This window comes from Juglans regia, chromosome 13, assembly GCF_001411555.2.
Source record: "Juglans regia cultivar Chandler chromosome 13, Walnut 2.0, whole genome shotgun sequence".
Lineage (NCBI taxonomy): Eukaryota > Viridiplantae > Streptophyta > Magnoliopsida > Fagales > Juglandaceae > Juglans > Juglans regia.
The window spans coordinates 21,780,983-21,803,485 of NC_049913.1; the positions used below are offsets into that span (position 1 = coordinate 21,780,983).

At 38.4% G+C, this 22,503-nt stretch overlaps 1 protein-coding gene across 2 annotated transcripts in view; it reads left to right on the forward strand.

The window, feature by feature from the left end:
- Positions 1-17,695, forward strand: part of LOC109006004 — a 29,347-nt gene extending 11,652 nt beyond the window's left edge. The window contains exons 5-11 of one of the 2 annotated variants that reach the window (XM_018985143.2): positions 6,333-6,424; positions 6,818-6,892; positions 6,968-7,037; positions 7,639-7,740; positions 15,730-15,838; positions 16,056-16,118; positions 17,364-17,674. In XM_018985143.2, the coding sequence (XP_018840688.1) occupies positions 6,333-6,424; positions 6,818-6,892; positions 6,968-7,037; positions 7,639-7,740; positions 15,730-15,838; positions 16,056-16,118; positions 17,364-17,464 (612 nt within the window). In that variant the 3' untranslated portion in view covers positions 17,465-17,674. Of the gene's footprint in view, positions 1-6,332; positions 6,425-6,817; positions 7,038-7,638; positions 7,741-15,729; positions 15,839-16,055; positions 16,119-17,363 lie in introns of both variants that reach the window. The other variant, XM_035684898.1, reaches the window with a different exon arrangement.
- The last annotated feature ends 4,808 nt before the right edge of the window (positions 17,696-22,503 follow it).

Genomic DNA, 22,503 nt, shown 5'->3' on the forward strand with positions numbered 1-22,503 from the left:
GGTTCAGATGCATCTTCATAGGGTCTTTCATATGAAAGATTTGGGACTATTGACTTATTTCTTGGGGTTGGAAGTTCACAATCAGCCACATGGGTTATTTATTAATCAACATAAATACACCCAGGACCTTGTTCAGTTGGCTGGGTTGGGGGAGACTACTTCAGTTGATACTCCTATGGAAGTCAATGTGAAGTATCGGAAGGATGAGGGTGATTTACTTTCTGATCCTACATTATATAGAAAGCTTGTTGGAAGTTTAATCTATCTCACTATCACACGTCCGGATATCTCATATGCGGTCCATATTGTCAGTAAATTTATGGACACTCCTAGGCACTTGCATTTAGTGGCTGTTCGTCGTATTATTAGATACTTGATTGGGACCCCTAATCGTGGGTTATTTTTTCCTGCTGGCACTTCTCTACAACTTATGGCTTATAGTGATGCCGATTGGGCTGGTTGCCCAGATTCTAGGCGTTCTACAACTGGGTGGTGTATTTTTCTTGGAGATTCACTCATCTCCTGGAAATGCAAAAAGCAAGAGTGTGTTTCTAAATCCTCTACTGAAGCTGAATGTAGAGCTATGTCAGCAGCATGCTCTGAGGTGATGTGGTTGCGGGGCATCCTTCAAGAGATTGGTTTTTCACAAGATCGGCCAACTCCTCTTCATGGTGACAACACTAGTGCCATTCAAATTGCTGCCAATCCAGTATTTCATGAGCGTACCAAACATATTGAAGTCGATTGTCACTATATTCGTCAAGCCTATGAGGCTATGTCGATTATTCTTCCTCATATCTCTACGGATCTTCAAGTAGCTGATATATTCACGAAAGCGATGACAAGACAGCGGCATCAATTCCTAGTTAGCAAATTGATGCTAGTAGATACACCGGCATCAATTTGAGGGGGGATATTAGTGCATTATATTTATTTGAATTAATTCCTATGTTATCTATGTATTTTCTGGTATAGATATATTTGGACAGCTGTATAGGATTTATATGATTTGTAATTTGAATATTTAGATTATGTAGATAAGTATGGGAAACAAATCTTATCCAATATTTGAATCCCTATAGGATAGGAAGTCAGTTTTCGAATGGCTAATTGGATGTAATCTATTTTGACTATTTAATGAATGAGATGGGAGAGGATGAATTATTCAGTCAAAGAGAAATCTGTTACCCACATCCCACTGCAGCAAGGGGAACCACTGATAGTATTCTAGCATACTATGGTGGACCACGACTGAGTTCGTGGCTTGCACACCACCCTGAAACTAAACTGCATCAGTACCATGCATCTGAATGGCCATCTTATTAACTGATCTGAACTTATCTTACACTTGAATTTAAGATGGCTTACGTGTCTTATACACATGAGATGCATGACATATTACATACATAATCATAATTTCTGAATTTAAACATGATTGCGGAATGACATGATCGTATGCTATGCTGGATGACATGCTTGCACATGACATGAGCAGTTCATAAATAATGGCTGTCAATGAACTGGCTTGAATAATACATACATATAAGCTAACTGTGATGATCTTAATTTATGATCAAATTACTTACCTCGTTGTGCTTCTTCCTGAATATCACTTCGTAACTCGAGACCTATATACAATAATAACTATCACTAAATCTGTTTGGAAACGAATAAGTACTAATATCTTATCTAATTAAATTCACAATCTAAAAGATAGTCAAACAAATCTTTTGTTTAACACTATAATCAATAAATCCTAGTATTTAAATTACTTAAAATACTAATTTATAATTTAGTAGAAATACTCGAGCTATTTTAAAATAATTCATAAAACTTAAATTCTTAAACTAAGTTTTTCTCAACATAATTATTAAATCTTATAAGAAATCTAATAAATATTAATATCATTTAAATATTCTTAACATGTTAATTTTATTAAAATCCTACGAAATTGACATAGGAAATATTAACTAAAATATTATTCTCAAAAATATACTTTGAAATATAATTCAAATTCTTTAAACACTTTCTTATAAAATGAACCTTTAGCTAATATATTTATTTAATTAAAACTAACCTTTAAAAATATTAAGCTCAATAAAAATTACTAAAACTGTTGTTGGAATAAAATAAGATTAAATCTAATTTAAAGTACTTTTCAAATTCTTTAACTATTTTCTTATAAAAATGAGCTCATGACTAATATATTTATTTAATGAAAACTTCAACCTTAAAAATATTAATATTAAGCCTAATAAAATTACAAAAATAATTGTTGAAATAATATAAGAACAAGCTCAATTTAAAATACAAGCTTATTTAAAGATCACTAAAATTTGTAAAAGTTACAAATGTAATTATACTTAAAACAATCATTCAAGATACTTGATAAATAGAAATAAAAGGGCATATATGTAATATTATCAATTAACACCTGAACACTTAAAACGCATGTAACATTAGAGGAGAGAACAGAGGTTCGGAAGAGGAACGAGTGACAGAGTCAAAACTCACCGAGGGCAGCGGCGCGATACGGCAATTCTGGGCGGCCGGAAGTGGTCGACGGCACGACTGCGTTGCCCGGGCAGGGTGGTGAGACGCCAAGAGAGAGAGAACGTGAGTCGGAGAGAGGGTGCTCTGTCACGCTGAAACGCTGCCGAGAGAGAGAGGAGGTGGCAACGGTCGTGGGTTATCGGAAAGGAGTGGGCTCGACGGGGTTGGGCTGGCTGGTAGTTTCTAGCACCGCGGGTGGTGCTCCGACGTCCTATAGTGGTCGGCGACATGGCTGTGTTCTCTGGCAGGGAGGTGCGACGCTACTGGTTCCCGGGATGGAGTGGTGCGACGGGTTGGTGGAGGTCGATGTGTTCTGAGCAGCATGGAGTCGCCGCGGAGGAACGTGGGTGATGGTGGTGTTGCTGCAAGGGGAGGAGCAGCGCTGATGCTATGGTATTGCGTGGCTGGGTAGAGTTTTCTCTTGGTCCGAAGGTCACAGTGCAGTGGCGGTAAATTCTGGGCAGGGGGCTGAGTGCGGCTGGGCAGAGGCTTGAAAATAGTTCTCGGTTTGCGGCGTGAGGTTTCTTCATGCAGTAGAGCTGCCGCGTATACATATATATATATATACATATATATATGATGAAACAAGAGGAAACCTAGAGGAAAAGAGACGTGAAAGAGCATGGGAGTGGAGACGTGCGGAGTGGAGAAATTTATCTTCAACTGAGAGGCGTATGGTTTGGAGGTTTAATGTGTTTAAAAAAGAGGCTTCGTTGGAGATAGAATGAAGTAAGACTAAATTCAAACTAAAACTAAAATCTGATAAAAATCTAATAATAATTATTAATAATAAAACAAAACTCTACTAAATTCAAATAAAATCATAATAGAAATTATTAAAATTAATAAATGTAAAATATGATAATAATAACAATAATAATGATAATAATAGAATATTTATAGCTATATGAAAAAAATACATAAAACTTATATTATGACCTAAACTTAGGATCGGGTTGTTACAACTTTGGATTAATTACAAGAATGTGGTGAATGGGATCCGACATTGGGGAGAGAAAATTCTTGCTATAATAATTCTATGGGGCTCCAATTGCAACCTGGACTAGTCATTGTGGAGTATGGGCTTAATTGTGCCTTGGCCTTGGGCGATTAGGCCTGTTTAGTCTTTCAACAGAATACTCATCTTTGAGGTTAATGTTTTGGTGAAAAGACTTCTTGGTAATTGCTAGAATTGAATGGTTAGCAAAATGCATCTTTCACTGGAAGTCTCTAAGCAGTTAAAGTCAAATACAAGTTTTGGGAGTGTTTTTTATTTTACCTATCAAAAACAAAAGTTGTGGGAATGTTCAATTGTGTCCTAGGCAACCTTCAAAATGCAAAAGGGAATCCCTTTCTCACAGGTAAACTTACAAGCCACACCAAGGCAGTCGTTTATCACGTTCACTTCATGATCAAGGAATGTCCAAGTGAAATACCTTCTTGAGGATCCTTCTTGCATTGGCTTCTAGATGTACCAACCCTACTAGACAAAATGATGTGCATCAAACATAATTGTTAATGCCTAAAAATAGCGCAACAGTCCAAAGGGGAGAAGTATCCATTTCTGGCTCTACTGAGGTTGTTCTGGGCCTTGATTGGTGTTGTGTGGAGCCCCCGGCGATGGTCCGGTGCAACTGTATAGTATCCGTGCGTACATACATCACAATAAACAGTAAATAAATGCAAATAAAATAAATAGAGGGAGACACAGATTTACGTGGTTTGGCATTGGGCCTACATCCAAGGGGGTTTGGGGAGGGGAGGATCCACTATAATATGCTTGTTTACAATCTCTCATGGTCTCTCGTCCTCACTGTACAATGAAGATTTGAGTTCTAACCTTTGGTTTTCATCCTCTTGTTGGAGTCTCTGGGGTGAGGTTGAAAAAGGGTAAGTCACAAAGAAGCCTGGAAAAAGTCCCTAAAGTCGTATGTGTCCGTGCCTTTTATCTCTTGCCCCCTTTGCTTTATGTCACATCACCCATTTTCCCTCCTGACACTCTGCCCTCCCTCATCCTTTTGTCCTTTCCCTCTCTCTTCTCATTCTTCCCTCCCAATGAGTTCCCCCCATTGGATTGGGCTTAGGAAATACCATAGGCCTGTTATATTTTATTCCTTACAATAACCATATAGGGTTAAATTTAGGGGTATTTTGATTTTCTATACAATGACCTTGACTAGAAATTTAAAATGTTTACCATAACTAGAAGAAAAAATCTATTCATCTATTTTCTCATCATCTAATGATGTGGCATTAGAGATAGGTTCCCAAGTGAAATATAATAAATAGTCTCCAATCATCTAATGCCACATCATGGGATGATGAGAGGATGATAAGAATTGGGATGATGAATAGTATTACTCTTTTTAGGTAATAAATCTTTACTAATGAGCGCAAAAGATGCAATTGAAGTACACAGGGAGTATTCTAGAAGGCAAAAGAGATACCAAAAGTTCATGCGCGTTGAGTCCATTAACGTCAATAGATACAATCAAAAGGAAAATAAAGATTCTTAAGCTCCTGCATTGTCCGCTCATGGTCCTCGAATATTCTATCACTTTTCTGATTCCAAATATTGTAAATGAGGCAAATAGGGAATCTCCCATATTTCCGCAATCTATGGTCTGCTGCCTAGTCTTCTTCGAGAATAAAAATGCTCTGCGATTCTTCTAGGCATGACCCAAGCCAATTCCGCTACCTTGAAGAAATCACTCCATAGTGCGCTAGCAATATCACAATGAAGAAGAAGATGATCAACGGGCTCCCCACTTATCTTTTGTGTACAACACCAATCTATCATGACAGCATCTCTTTCTTAAATTATCTGCTGTGTGAATCTTCCCAAGGGTAGCTGTCCAAGCAAAAACTGTCCAATGGTGGCTCTCATGGAACCATTTTCCGCCAAATACTCTTCCATGGAAATGGATTGTTGACATGAGGACTGATAATGTTATAGAAGAACAGGCATTGACTTGTCCTCTCTTGGACGGAGCCCAACAAATCTTGTCTTCACCTCTTCTCATTGCAGTGCAATATGATAGATTAAAAATCTTACTGAAAGCATCGATTTCCCAATCTTGTATCGCTCGAAAGGATTCTTTCATTAGCAATATTCAAGAAGTGTGTTGATGTTTTGGGGGTTATTTGGTTCTAGCATTTAAAAATGTTTTGGAGGTGCTTTTTACTGTAGCTCTTGAGATTAGTATGTTTTGGGAGATGTTTTTGGTAGAGAATTGTTTTATAAAAGACAACTTTGGAAAAAAATAGATGATTAAGCGGAGACTCCTCTTGCAGGCAGGGTATCTACCCATTTGGAAGCTGTGTTGAGGGGGGAGATTTGGATCATACTTCTAATGTTTTAAACAACTTATATGTTTGGCTGTTATTTTCTTGGAAATTGTTTTCAAGAACGAGTCAAATTTTCTTGAGAATACTTATCGAACAATACTTGTTGTTCAGAGAGTTCATGCAACTTAAAAAATCCTCCAAATGCCTCAGATCATCATTGTTTTCCTTGTTTTCTGTGCTACTAATTGGTTTGTTTTCAGAGAGTTGAGACAAGTCTTTCACACCAGGAATTTGGTAGGGAACCTTTCAGGGAAGTGTTTTCTCATGCTAAATTTGCTGGTTTAAGATATCACTATCATTACCTTGATTAAATGATACTTTTATCCTTCATCTGCTTTATATTTCTTCTTTTGTAGTTTTTCCTGTTTCTTTCCCGCTATTGCAAATGCGTATGCCGTTTCAAACTTTGAGAGCTTGTCTAATGTTTCCAGGGTGTTTATCACTGTGGTTATCATTCTCCGAAATCACATGGGGCAGCTTCTTATTTGATTGTTCATCCTGAAGGAAATATACTTATAGACAGGTATGTTATCATTTTGCATATAAGTGAGATAATCTAATCATAAGATTAATTCTTATGGAAACTAATCAGAATTTTTTATCTATGGGGTAAGAATTTTATATATATGTAATGTGTGGGTGGGTGGGTGTATAAATATGGCGTAATTACACTTTTCACCTGCAAACTACCATCCCCTTTTCACATTGCACCCCAGACTACCTAAAGTTTGAATTTTGAATTTGCATCCTAAACTACCTATATTTTTCAATTTGCAGTGTCGGTTAAGATTAGACCATTAACAGGTGGTAGTTTCCGGGCAAGAAGTGTAGTTTCCCCTATATACATATATATGTTACATTAGTCATATTAGGTGGTAACTTATTGTGGCTGAGTCTCTGTTTTGTTGTTTTGCAGCCCAAGATTTACTGAGAGACTTGCAAGTAATATTGAGAAGCTGGGTGGGGCACGTTACATGTTTCTGACCCACGAGTACTTACTCAACACAAGTGTAAAACTTTATATAAAGTGTTTCCAAATGATATCAATATATCTTATGGTGCACAGGGATGACATAGCAGATCATGAGAGGTGGTCAAAGCGACTAAAGTGTGATAGAATTCTGCACTCTCTAGAGGTGCTTTTCACTTTTTAACCTGTTGATCTTTCCCTTTCATTTATTTATACGACTTTTTTCTGCCTTCACGAAGTAAGTTATACTGAATCCTTCACAAAGATGCTTATATTAAAAAAACATCCAGACAAGATCAATGATTTTGGGCTATCAACATTATGTTTTTTCCCCCTTTTCCCGCTTTGGAATAACTTGAGTCTAGGAGCTACCCTCACCTCACAAAAAGTGTTAGGAATTTGGAATATAAATGGGTGTAAATATTACAGAAAAAAAGTGGGACAAAAATGTACCTTTTAAGCAGCCATAGGCTGATTGGGTACATAAATCAATAATACTGATTGTCAATTGGTCTAAAGTACTTATTGAACATTTGAATGTTAGGATGCTTGGTAATCATGCTAGAAAAGTTAAGAGGAAGTCTTGCTTCTGATCTGTTTTCTTCATAAAACAATTGCAATTTATCACTAGATTATCATGTATAGTGACGCTCTTGTATATGTCATGCAGACTTGGGCTCTTGCCTATTATGATTATCAATAAAATTAATGTTTACCGATAAAAAAGAAGTGCGACTTAACTTACCATTATATCCTGATCTTGCCAGGTTGATGATTCTACTGCAAATGTAGAGATAAAGCTAGAGGGGAGTGGCCCCTGGAGCCTTTTCGAGGACATCCAACTCATACACACTCCAGGCCACACAGAAGTAGGTTTCTGGATCTGTTCTATGTTTTCTTTGATAAGTAATATGTTAATCAGCAGAGAATGGGTGCAACTGGAAGTAAAGAGAAACACCTAGAAAGAGAAAGAAGCTTCAATTCCAGTACCCACTTAAAAGCTTTAAATATTGTCCTCAATTCCTGAGCAACATCACAATGAAGAAGTAAATGATCGGAGATTTTCATATCCAACATCAATCAACTATAATTAAATTGTGCTTCTGAAATTATCCATACTCTGAGTCTTTCCCTAAAGTATATTTAATGCAAGGTTCCTCTAGATTTTTTTTTCTCTCTATACAACCAAAACTCAGATGTGGAAAAGTGACATTTTTTCTCTCCGATGATGCTTGGTGGTTTGTAACGGCGAGGTTACGGTTAAGTGTTGTGTTTGTTAGGTGTGACTGTGTGATAGAATGGGGTTCTCAAAACATTTAGTGATAGAATCTTAATTTTTTTCATTATCAAAGGATGAAAGCATCTTGCTAATAATTGAGAGAAGCTGGACGGTGGTGAATGAGCTGAGGATGGGGTTGTCCATGGTGCTGTGGTTTGCTAAATCGTTGGAGGATTGTCTGAAGGGGAAAAAAAGACTTTCACACCATGGTAAGGGAAGGACATCGCAGCTTCTAGTGTAGCAATGTTCAAATGCTTGTGGTTGTTACTTGGCATTAGTGGAATACAAACGTGGTAGCAAGCGTAGTTTTATTTTCATACTTGAAGAGATGGAGGGTAATGGATGGAGGAGGATGGCAAAGGCATTGCGGGAGTTTGCAAATGAAGGGAGAGGCTAAAGTCATAATAGAGGAGGGGTATATATGAGGCCTTCGGTGGCGGCGCCTATGCCGCAAATACGTTCATAGGGGAGGCTTTAGTACTGTTAAGGAAGCCGTTGCAATCTCGTGAGTGGAATAGGGGTGGAACAACAGTGCTATGGCAGCTCGGAGAGGAGCCACTGCAAGACCAGGTAATGCGCATGGGACCAACAAAGCTCCTCTTACTGCAGGTACAGTCAGTGCTCAGTGGAAGGGTGGCGGTGGCAGGCCTGCTGTCGGTTTGGCAGAGGAAAGCGTACATTGTACACTGTTGGATGTGAAGCTTCAATTAAAGGCACTCTAGGAGAAGGTTGACTTTTTATTACGGTGTGCTGATGAAACAAATGGCACGAGCCTAGGCTTGGAGTTTAATAGTAGAAAGGCAGGGCCTGGAGACAAGTGGACCTATAAGTCCACAGCAGTTGGTTAGCTCAAAGTGGGGCTATGCTCGGGGGTAGTTGGACCCAATTTTGTAGATGGGCAAACATTAAGGAGACAAGTGGGGCCACTCTTTGGGGCCTCAACCCATGGGGCATAACACAGGCAAGGCAACGCCTGGGACTCAACCCGTGTGGAGAATCAGAGAGGGTGGTGTTCTGGGCCCCTCCATTAGTGGGAGTCTGGCAACCTTGTCGACAAAGGTTCTGTTTGTTCTGCGACCGGCCGAGGAATCCTCAATGGTGGATCAAAGGGCGACGCCAATGGTGGGGGAGGCGACAACAGATGTCTCTGAAAAGGTCTCAGATGTTTCCTCACCATCGAGGGTTGTTTTTTCCGGCAAACCATAGCCAAACAATGCCGACAAGTAGCAATGATGGTGGGGAGGTGACGACAGTTGACTCTTTAACGCGAACTTTTCCTCACCACCGAGGGTCGGATTCCCTGAACACCACAACCAGACAACGCCAGAAATCTGCCTAGTAGTTAGACGTGGCCCAACGAGTAGCAGGGATGTGGTTGCTCTGGACTCTTCGATGGTATCCCCTCCGGCGAAGGATGTATAGTAGGTGGACGTGGCCAAAGATCTACCCAATGCAAGATTTGCCTACAGTGCTGATGTTGGGCCCTCACAGATGCTAATTTTATTGTAGGCCTTCCCTGAATGGGATTGTAGTAATATATTTGCGGAGGGGGAGATGGGGATGCTAGTGGGCAACTAGGGACAAGATCGACATGGTCTGGGAGCCCATTACCTCTAAACTGTATGTTACCAGGTTAGTTTATAGCTTCTGATTGGGTTTTTTGAGGAACAATTCATGGCTTTGCTTACTGCCATTGAAGTTGGTCATGCTCAGATCAAGAAATCAGGATCTGAAAAACAGAGGGAACTAAAGAGACTATGTTAACTATGAAGGCAGCTCAAGTCGAGAAAGATCCAAAGGGAAAGATCCAAAGGGAAGGGGCTAGCACCTTCTTTATGAAGCCCAAAATTGTTTCTTGTAATGTCTGAGGACTAAATGAGGCCAATAAGTGTCTTTGGATAAAAAAGTTACTTCGCAAGTGGAAGATGGACATTGTGTGCTTACAAGAAACAAAGCTGAAATTTATTCCAAGAAGGGTGGTGGAGAAATGGAGGAATTCATAAGGGAATACATGGTGGCATGTTCCTTTAAGAATGTGGAAGACAACTTTTTGTGGGCATTTGCTGGTGTTTATGGGCCAAACTTGGACAACAATAGAGGATTATTATGAAAAGAAATAACGGGAGTTCATAGCTGGTGGGAACTACCTTGATGTATAGGTGGTGACTTTAATGTTATTAGATTCCCAAGTGAATGAATGCTCAAGAGAAAGTAGGCTGCAACCAGCAACGATGGAATTCTCGGAGTTTATTTTCGAGTTCAGTTTGGTGGATATTCCCCTCATGGGTGGAGCATGCACGTGGTCCACTAATTATATGTGGTCTAGATTGGACAGGTTTTTAGTTTCATCATGTTAGATGACATGGTTGTAATTAGTGTAACTTGTGAGGGTATAATTGTCAATTGTATTTAATATATATATTGTTGAACATCAATGAATAATAACAAGTATTTTCTCTATGTTTGACTACATGGTATTAGAGCATTGAGTAGTCGGTGTGGTTGTGTGACGGCGTTAGTGGTGCAGTGGTTCAGCTAATGGCGGTTAGTGATGTAGAGGTGGTTAGTGCAGTGGTTTGGCTACCGAATTTGAGTTCACCGTCATTGTCTGTGCACTCTAATGGTTTTCGGTGTTGTCTCCGATACTGGGCACCAGAGTTGAGCTTGTCGTCGTTCTCTGTGCATCCCAGCGAGTTTCCTGTTGTCATAGGTTGCCAGAAGGGTAGTTTGTATCCGGTAATGGCTAAGTCTCAAAGTGTTTGGTTGCAGGTCTAAGCTATCCAATCCTTAAGTGTGAATACCCCTAACTTGAGTTTTTTCCTATCCAGAATGACACTTGTTTGGTAACAAGAATATGGTAAACCTAGCTTCACTTATCCTTGTTTAGGATAACCTAATCTGTGTTTAAGGTTAGTTTGAAGCCGGTACTAGTAATACCCGGCTCAAACCCGGTACAGGCTGGTTTCGACCTAATACAAGCTTTGAGTACTTAAAGCTGAGTTTCTAATTTTCCAGATTGTCTCTCTTTTTTCATCTATATTTCATATTTTGTGTGGATTTTCTATCCCCAAGTTGAATTGTGATATTTTTTCTTTTTGCATTCATGGTAACTAGGGTTGTAACCGGTCCAGTCCGGTTTTGGACAAAAATTAGGACCGAACTGGTATGCACCGGTTTTACATTTTTTAAAACCGATTACACACCAGTACCTCCAGTTTTATTGGCCCAGTTCGATCCGCTTTTCTGGTTTTAATCGTATTAGTATTAGGGCATAAATGTAATTAATATACTTATATACATTATTATACTAATGTATACTAATTAATTAAAGCGAAATGTAATTAATATACTAATGTATATTAGTATTACTAATGTATTATGTATTTATCAAAAAGAATATGTTGACAATTGATTAGGCCATAAAATGTTATTAATTTATATATTTTATGTTTAAAACATATGATCAAATAAATTTTCATGTTTAAGATTAAAATTTCATGTTATAAATTATAATAACATTATCTTATATATAATTATAATTTATATTATTATATATATAAATATATATAAATTATATATAATATAAAAAAATATTATATATAATATTAAAAAAATTAATTTAAAATATATAATATAGTGAACCGGTCCGGTCCTAAAAAGCATGGAACCTGAATCGGACTGGTACCGGCCGGTTTTGGAACTAAGGGAACTAGTTCCACCGGTTCGGGCTGGTTTTCTGGTTTCTCGGTTAATTTTACACTCCTAATGGTAACTAAATTTGAGTCACTTTCTCTTGCACCAAACTTTAATATGTCGATGACCTCGGTAAAGTTGAATGGAAAAAATTATATGCTGTGGTCAAAATCTATTGAAATGTTTTTGAAAGGCAAGGGTCTTCGTACCCACTTGATTGATCCAATGCCTAACTCAACTAATTCTACATTTGCTGAATGGGAACAAGAAGATACTCAAATCTTGTCCTTGATGTTGACCAGTATTAAGCATAATATTTGTACTAGTTTGATACATCTTGACACCGCTCAAGAGGTATGGAGGCATCTCAAATAGATGTATTTGGCTTCTAGGAACATAACCCGTATTTATGAGTTGTGTAAGTAATTCTTTGGATTGGAACATGGTATTTTGGGCCTAGAAGAGTATTAGGGGAGGTTTGGATAGTGAGTTGATATGAGATGAGATGAAAGTTGAATAAAATATTGTTATAATATTTTTTTTAATATTATTTTTGTTTTGGAATTTGAAAAAATTGAATTGTTTATTGTATTTTGTGTGTGAGTTTGGGAAAGTTGTAATGATTAGTTGAGATGAGATGAATTGAGAGTCTTATTGTATCCAAACAACCCCTTATTCACAAGTGATGAGCATATGTGAACTCAATGTATCAACCTATCACTTCTGATGTTTCACGTATGCAACAACAACGTGAAGAGTTCAATGTTGTTCAATTTCTTGTTGGCTTAAAACCTGAATGAGTTTGTGTTCTTTCAAATTTTGGCAAGTCCACAACATCCCTCAATTCCTAATGTGTTCTCCAGACATTAATTTGCCACCTTATCTGGACAAGGATCTTAGTTGTCTTTTGATAAGATTAATGACAGATCCACTTTGGTTGCCTCCTATGTTGCTTCTGGTGGGCGTGGAGGCCAGGGTGATAGAGGTGCACGTGGGGGACGTGATGCCAAAGGTAATCGCACTTGTGGTAGTGAACCTTGTAAGTGCACTCTTTGTAGTTGCACTAACCACTCAGTGGACTATTATGTGGATCTACGTGGTAGACCATCTCGGTCCGCTAATTAGGCAATTTGCCAAGATGCTACATCATCAATGTGGCAACGCACCCAGCCTTGTTTGAGATTTGACGGTGACTGAAGCATAGGACATACAACACAAGGTTACACACCCTTCATACATGACAGATAAGATGCAATGCACATACTAGCTATATGCAATAAAATCGCAGCGGAATATAAAGGTTCGTGTAATCTAAGCAATGCTATGAGCAACTGCGTTAGCACATGGTACCGACACTAATCATAATACCCAACATTGTCATTTCCAAAACATGCATCATAATGATATCATTGTCACCCAAAATATAGAGTACTAATTTTTTTTTCTGCCAAAACAAAAGGGGACCATTTCAAAACATAAGATCTCCAAAATGTCAAAACAGATTCCCTAACACCAGAGTCCTATCATTGGCTGGGCTTCTTCCTTTTCTCAAAAAAAGATCCTTGTCTCGGTTCCTCAATCTCTTCAACTCATTAATGAGCCGCAATGCCTTGGTGATAAGCTGGTCGGCATTCTCTATCCTATCCAAAATCGAGGGCTCTGAGGAGCTCTCGTCACTGTTCGGCACTTCCTTGTCCATTGGGAATGCCGTCCTCTAGCGCTTCATCATCGGGTTGGTCCTCTAAACCTGTCATAACTTCTACCATTCCGAGAGGGAAATGGTAATGGAAACTACCACAATGAGATTTCGAGAAATGTCAGTAAGCAAGCAAGCACGCAAGATACAGTAGTTAACACAAGCATACAAATGACAAATCATGAAATGCGTACTTGGACATTTGCTTGACATATGACTTGATCAAAACTTGACTTATGCACTTGACTTTTTTCAAAAGACTTGTAACAGAAACAAACATTTTCAGAAAAACATCTTTGACATCTTTTTCACGTTGATATTAATCATAACATGCCATATCATATCATATCACGAGATTCATATCAAGTGATTCATATCGTGTAAATCACATCATGTGAGCTCATTGCCTTGTTCATATAAACACATGGTGAATACAACACGGCTCCCCTATGCACCGAGTGTTCCTGTTAGTTACCGCATCACCAACATTTCGTACACTGTGGCGAATATGTCATATTCATAACAAATCATGTTAACTCGACAGTACTTCGTCGGGTTACTTGCCTTAATCATATGCATCCACCAGCATTAGGCGCTACCTCGCTCCGGAATCTTTTTCAAAAAGATCCATTCAAGACACGTCGACGGTTCTTTGTCGACCCATGGGTTACCACTCTATTCTTAAGCACCCCAGAGTGGACAGATGAGTTTTACTAGGACATTCCTCTGCCCTAGCACTTGGGGTCGTGATAAAACATTTGCAGACACTTTTCTTTGAAAATTCTTTTTCCCAAATGCATATGACATGTGATTTAAGACATACTCCTTACACTTGACATGTGACACATGAAATGTCGTGCAAGAAATAATCAAGCGTAACATATTCAAACCATGACATGATAACATACAATACATGAAATATCAAAACACCTTCATGAACATAGAAGAACATGACTTGGCTGAAACATCAAAGGCATATTAACATTGAGAAATTTCACTTTAACATGTTCCAAACTTGAAGCATAATAGATAAAAATCATGGCAATGATGAATCAAAGCATAAAATCATGACAATATCACATGAATCCAAAACACTTAACCATGCAATAACCGAATCTTCATGGCACATGAAATACCAACATAACTTCAAGCAAAACCGAAAAATGTGCATACTGCTAGAAACATGTTAAATGCATTGCATATTATCTATCATGAATGGGGGTATGTAGCCTTGAGTTATATATCTCGGTGCTTTAGTCTCTGCCCAATCCCAAGCAGGGTTAGGGACCTTTGGGGGCGTCACATAAATGGACTAATTTTAGAAGAAATCCCTAATTCTCATTACACGGTACACCCAATGGGTACAAAAATGTAGAGAGATAATTGAGGAATGTATTGGTGGAACAACATGAAACGAGAAATAGCTAAATTTGTAGAGCAATGCCTGACAAAATATTAGTTTCTCCCTGGACCACATTCATCTTGGCTATAATCTGTAGAACCAAAATTAACATTATCTTCCCCCAAATCTTAACATTCTTTGTTTAGAGACCCAAAAGCACCCACTAGACTAGGACCCAGATTTTCTTACGCTCAAATATCAAAATTATCAGAAATGCGAGAAACCATCCTTCTCATTCACTTCTGAAAGGCATTGGTGCCCATAGTTTTTTTTAAAGGACAGTTTTCAGTTCCTCCAATGCATACATATGATTGATCATCACCACCCTGGGAGCTCAGATCTGACACACTGAAAATCGTTTTCATTCAAACAATCCAAATTCTTTGTCCACCCAATGCATGCAGAACACTTACACCTAATCCAGTACACGTACACCTAACCCAGTACGGCAATTAACAGAATTACACCACCCTAATTTAGGATATCTGGATCTGTTGTTTATTCATCTATGTTTGACATTTCCATGGATTTGACCTTGCCTACCCATGTAAAACTTATATCTATCTAGCAATCAGTATTGCCTCAAATCATATTCACACACAATTTTGGCTTACTCACATTGACATGGTTAGTGATGGCCTTGTCAATATATTCTGGAGAGATTGGTGTCTTCCTTGTATTGTTTTTGTATATTCAATCATCACACAACTGTGCTTTTAATAATGAAGGTGCATTAACAAACACTCAACTGGTCTCATTCTTTTATCTGTCATGTGATTATGACACAGGGATCAGTCTGCTTATTTTATACGTCCCTCGATATTTTGTTCACTGGGGATCATCTGTTTATGACCGAATCTGGGCTGGACTTTTCAGAGAAGTTCAACTTTTATTCAGGTAGGAGTGAAAGATACTTTCAGAAGAATAAAGTAGATATTCACTGGATAGGCTGAAATTGTTGCAACGATCTACCATTTGGTGTGGTGTGTTGGCTTTGGGGATTGTCATCTTAGCAGAATCTAATTATCGATTGCTCTCTTCCTAACCTTCTAATGAAATTTTTCTGCAATGATGACTGCGTATTCATTTAATTTTAATTGTTGTTTTTCTACAGTTCCCATACAATTGAGCAATGTTCGGTTTCTGTTAGACTTGGACTTCAAGTGGTTGCTACCTGGTTAGTATTTCTTGTCATTTGTGCAAATATGCCATTATCAAGTATATACTAAGGAAGTCTATACAGTCCTAATGACCACGCCAAATGGTCCCAACCATTTGATCAAAAACTTATCTTGAAGTAAGATACGGTTAAATAAAACTTGTTTGTTAGCACATTTTCCATTTATTTATTTATTTATTCTTTTATTTTCTGTTGTGTTGGTGAGAACCTTGATTTTTGGGTCGCTACCTCACCCTGAATTGAAGCACCTGCAATGAATATGTCCAAGTCCAACATATCAAACATTGTGGCTTGTTAGCACATTTCTGAGTAATTTCCATAGACATGAAAGTTTGCATGATAGTTGCCTGCCTACCACTCTTTAGTTATGAAGAGATGAGTAAATGGTGAGAGTACCTCAAGTACTCTCACTACTATTCTTTACTTTATTATTACTTTTTACCTACTTTTCTACTATTCATTACTTTTCACCTACTTTTTACTACTATTCAATATTTTATTATTACTTTTTTTCATTACTTTTTCACTACTATTCACAAACATTCTCAACACTTCTCACTACCCAAACGTACCTTAATCTTAGACCACCATTTTGGGCAGTCCAATTATTCATAATGGTATTCTCCCCAAAGATGGATACACCGAAATGTTGAAAAAAAGGTCAAATAGGCAATAACCATAAAGCTAAAACAATCGAATTTATTCATTTTTAAATGGTAAGGCCTTCCACCGCATAGAGTTGTTCTTCAAATAATATAGGCCAGTCCAACCATCTTTCTAGCATCTGAGGTCTAGTTGACCAAGAGTGTTGGAATATATTTATCTGTATTATCTTTGCTTTTTGTTCCTTATCCTTATTTGCTTTTTATTTTATATTTTATTTATTTTTTCTATCCTATCTATATATTTGACACCCAGAGCAGGGTACTCAAAATGGCTAGTTGAACCATTGAACCAAGAATTTGGGTGTTGGACTGCCCCCAGTTCCCGGCTCAATGGCTTAGTACATATGTATGATAAAATGGCTTGGTATCAAAGAGTTTTTATATTAGTGCTGCTGCTCAAGTTGTATGCACACTTTTTGACTTCATTGGCGAAGCAGATAAGCATTTGAAAAGACTTCTTGTTTTCATTTATCTACAATTACTGAACTGGGTTTACCTGTCGTCATGTACTTATTTTCTTGTTGATCACACTGATGCCACTTTTGATGGTCGATCTAAGAGATTGAATCGATTGCAGCTCATGGAAGGAGACTTGAATTTAAAGATTACCAGGAGAAAAATTCAACTCTGGAGACCTTCCTGCAGAAGAAGTCCAGTAAGATAGAGGTGTACGCATAACGCACTTTATAAGTTTCAAATCCGTTTGGTTGTATATGGGATTGTATACTGTAATCTTATTGTCTATTCGCCCAAACCCTCACTGGGATAAGAACTGGACATTATTTTGATTATGGCCACGATAGCTGAAGAGAATTCAAAGGTATAAAAACCTGCCATGTATGTATGTAATTTATGTGTGTAATTTATGTGTGTTTAGTGGGTTGGGTCCGGATGAAACCAAAGGTTAAATCCTGTTTATTGAAACATGTCTTTCTAACATAAAGAAACCAGATTGGTGAAACTCAACCGCATGCAGGGTCTAGAAACATAGTTTAATTAAGGAACTATTTACTGCTTAGCAAGACTGACCTTCTACCGAGAGATTAATTGAAAAAAGCTGACATGGCACTGAATAATTTTCTCTCGGCTTTTTTTTTTGGGGGGGGGGGGGGGGGGGGGCTAATTAGGTCGCAACTTTGGGCATTTCTAAGGCCCCAACCGCCCGGCCTTCTGCGTCGTGGGTAGGCCATGGTGGTTTTGCATCGGGTTCTAACCAACATCTGACGACGATGATGGTGGGCAATCTAGACGGTAATTCAGGGGCATCGAGAGGGAGGACTTTTGTGGATTTAGTGGTGGAGAGACCTCAGGTTTTACCGCGGTAGATATACCATTGAAGGAGCCTAGATTTTGTGAAGGGGAGATGTTCTTTTTGTTCTCTAAAGTGGAAATCAATCAATTGACTGAGCCATTTCGATTTGTAGTGGTCTTAAAGTTCCTGAGTCGAAGGTCATCGCTGGATCATCTTCGTGGGTTCATAAAAAACAGATGGGGATTGAAGTCAATGCCGGTTGGGGGACAATTGCGAAATCCTCGTAATATTCTTGTGCAAATCACAAATGAAGAGGATTTTGTTGGGATCATGGCTCGAGGTAATGCAGAAATCACGGGTGTTCCATATCGAATTTTCCATTGGTCTCCGGATTTTGTTGAGGAGGAGGATTCTCCGCTTGTTCCCGTTTGGTTAACACTTCTAGGCCTCCCGTCGAATTTCTTTCATATTTCGATGTTGAGAAGCATTGGTGGAGGTTTTGGTAGATTCTTGAAACGAGATAATGCGACGGCTTGTGTTTCTTGGAAAGAGGCAACGAGGATTTGTGTTGAGATGGACGTTTCCAAACCATTGAGACATTCTTTTTGGTTGGGTTCTCCGAGTCTCCCTAATAGTCATTTCCATGAGGTTATTATATATGAATCGGTTCCTCTATTTTGTGATATATGTCGTAAGCAAGGTCACCAGGCGAGTAATTGTAGGCGAGGTAAAAACCTGGTGCAACAGAGTCTTGTGGGTGGAACACGGAAGAAGGAAGGAGATGATGCTGCTAAGAAAGTGTGGAAGGCTGTTGGGATCAAGAACCCGGTGGTGCAAGACAATATGGGAATTTATTTTGCTGCTCGAAGAGCTGAATTGTTGGCAATTATCAAGAAGAGGCAGAGTCAGGCACACTCAGAGAGGCTAGAGGTGATGTTTGTGGATGCTAAGGGTAAGATTTTTTAGAAGGCTCAGTTGGAGATAAGGGGCGAAGGTGATGTTTCTTCTCCGCTGCATTCTTTTCCTCCTACAGAGACACAGAAAGTGAATGTTGAGAAGCCTTTGGTTGATCTGGTAGGGACTGGTACATTGGTTTCTCCTAACAAATTAGTGTGTAGTTGGTTTGAGCTTTCGGAGGAAAATTCTGATTATGAGGTTGAGGGTGACCATGTGTCTGAGAAGAGTGTTTCACCTAGGACTTTGCTCAAAGTGGTAGATGAAGCCTTGGAGTTTGAACTTAGTCGTTTGGGTGATACAGGGGATGGGGAGTTCAAACTGAGCCGATCATTGTCTGAGGGAGAGCTTGAGGATGAATTGGAGGAATTAACAAATAAGTGATTTGATTCTGACTCAGAGTTGAATGTGCTGTTGAAGCGTCAAAGAGGAGTGAAGAAGAAAAGTCCGTTGATAATCTTGGAAAGGAAAACTCGGTCCCGGAAACAATTTTAATTTATTAAGCAGATTTTGATTTGGAATATTAGGGGTATTCTTTGGTCGAAGGGTAGGCTACGACGTATTTTGAATAAAAGTCGTCCATTCGTGGTGACATTGTTAGAACCTTTTCTTGTTGCTAATAAATGTAGGCGATGGGCTAGGTGGATGCATCGGCCTAATTTTATAAATGACGCTGATGTAGGTGGTAAAATTTGGTTGTTCTGGAATGATGAGCTGGAGTTTGGGTGTGTGGCTATGTCGGATCAAGCACTATCTGGGTGGTTTGTTTGTGGGAATGTCCGAGTTCTGGTTACCACTGTCTATGCAAGCTGTTTTTGAGTGAAAAGACTAGAATTGTGGGATCAAATTCGTTCTTTGGATGCGGGTAGTTGGTCTACTTTTGTTGGGGAGATTTTAATATTGTTTGAAGGGATGATGAAAAAGTGGGAGGTCTTTTACGTGCTTCCCGTGCTAAAATGGATTTTAATAACTGTATTCATAATTGCTGTAACATCCCATACTCGGGTGGGTTGGAGAATTACTACATATCACTTATAAACATGTCTCCCAACACATCTAAAAATCTCCAAAGACTTCATAGGCAAAATCAATCTCATATCTAAACACATTACAAACTCCACAAAGTCTTTACTGCAATAATAATAAATCAAGGGGTCCACAATCTCCCGGTAGTGATAACATACCAAACTGATAAAACCATAAGTCCTACTAAACCAAAGCATAATTAAATCTTAACGTAATAAACTGATATATCTTAAGTCTCAATAAATCTAAATAACATAAAGAACTTCAAACACTCAAGTCAAACCCTTCTTCTAACAATGGTACCCTTAGGTACTCAACCTTCTATTCATATCTAGTCAAGCTTCAATTTCTATTCCCGACCCCCAGCTGAGTCATCAATATCATTTGAAAAATAATGAAGATAAGGGGTGAGTTATCAACAACTCAGCAAGCAGAAAACCTATACTAATGTGTAAACATGAGCCATTTTTAGAAAGTTTGGTATGCAGAAGCAAAACATTTTATTTTCATATTCACATCTCAAAAAGTATTATCAGAAAAATCAGAGCGACATTTCATTCTTTTCATATTCATAAACCATTTTCATATTCAAGAATACTTTGGCATAACATAACTGAACATTTTCATCTTATCATATTATATCGTATCATATCATATACCATGTTTAACCCCCGTGGTAGGGTTGTGCTATCCCAGGTGGTCAAACTAGGCAGTATCATATTGTGAAACTTCCAATTTTTCAATCTCGGAGCCCCGAGTGTGCACATAGAAAAGAACACATAAAAGACCACTTTGTTTTCAAAGTGGGTGCACTCATATCATATCATGTTAGTACCAACCATATCACATGAACCAGTATCATCATATCAAAACCATATTCAGAATCAAAATCAAAACAGATAAGTATGCCAAAGGTTTTTCATATACATATCATATCAAAACATGTGCCACACATATTCATATCATTTCCACTTGATAAAAAACAAATCCAAATTATTTCAAATCACATGTATAAAAATCTCAATGATATCATATTCGCTCTTTTGCATATTTTAGAAACATGTCAAATATTGCTCATGTCTACATTGTTCATGTCAAAAGCATTTCTTTTCTCTTTCATACATATCTCATGAGTGAATGCAAAACATATACTGAGGTTGTTTTTCACATTTTCTTTTTAAAACAACATGCACATTTTTACAAACCAACCTCAGTTCATTTCTTTTATGCAAATCTAGCATAGGAACTCTGCTAAACTAACTCTTGCAGCGTATTATCTATGCCTTGAAAATGACTCCTATCAGTCTTGTCACCTATTCATAAAATGAAATATATAAACTAAGTATTAAAGACCAACAACACAATTTCAATCTAAAAATTAAGACCCAAATTCTAAACCATATATCAGCCAAATAATTCACTCACACATCCAAATAATAATCTGGACAGCCCACATTTCAACCCAACATACCATATACCAACTTCAATATTGGCCTATACACCCACCAAAACCATCGTCAACTCAGATAATCAATAAATCAAACTCATTTCAGCAGCCCATAACTCCAAGCAACCACCAACAACTCAACCCAAATAGCACTACACCTCAAGCATTTTTCTCCATTCTCAACTCCACAAAAAGAGAAAATCGAACACTTCTAAATGTTAATCGGCACCCAACGAGATTCACTACTATTTATTTCCAAAGCATAAAACCACAAATCACAATTCATTCTTCTTAGAGCGGGAAAGAGAAAAGAGAAAACTTACTGACGTGAGGGACTCTCGGCAACAAGTCTAACTTTTCTTTTCCACCTGAAAATGCAGCACCGAGAATTAACTAGAAAAAGATGAGTGAGAGTGGACTAGGAAAAGGGAGAACAAAATCAGAGTGTGTGTGGCGTTGCTGAAATAAAGAGAGGGTCTTACCTTCGTTCGACAGGGCTCGGCATCAACCCCTTGGCACTGAGGTTATCTACTTCACAGACGGGAGAGAACAAGAGAGAAACGAGAGTGAGTGAGCGTCTAAAGGGAAAATTAGTGAGGGAAAAATCGCAACAACTCCACCTGGAAAACCAACGTAGGCAACGCATGAAGCAGAGGAGAAAGGAAAATAAAACTAAAAAGAGGGAAGACGTCAACTTGAGAGAGAAAGGGAGAGATACCTGAAGACGAAGAACACTGCGCGAGAGGGATAGAAGAAACGAGTCTGAAGAGAGAAACACAAGATTTGAGGGGAAGAAAACCTGTTGTTTAGAGAGAATGGAAATCAGAGGAATATTTTTCGGTAACAATAGAGCAGAGGAAAAAGGAAAATGGGGAAGCAATCGGGCATGAAACTCGGACTCACCAAAACAGAAACCGATGAAGGGAAGAGAAGAATCGGGGGAGGGAAAGATGGGTAATGGGTGAGTGAGAGACGACTGGAAATGAAAAACAAAGAAGACCGAAAGAGAAAGAGGGGGAGAAACAATCGGGAAGGAAG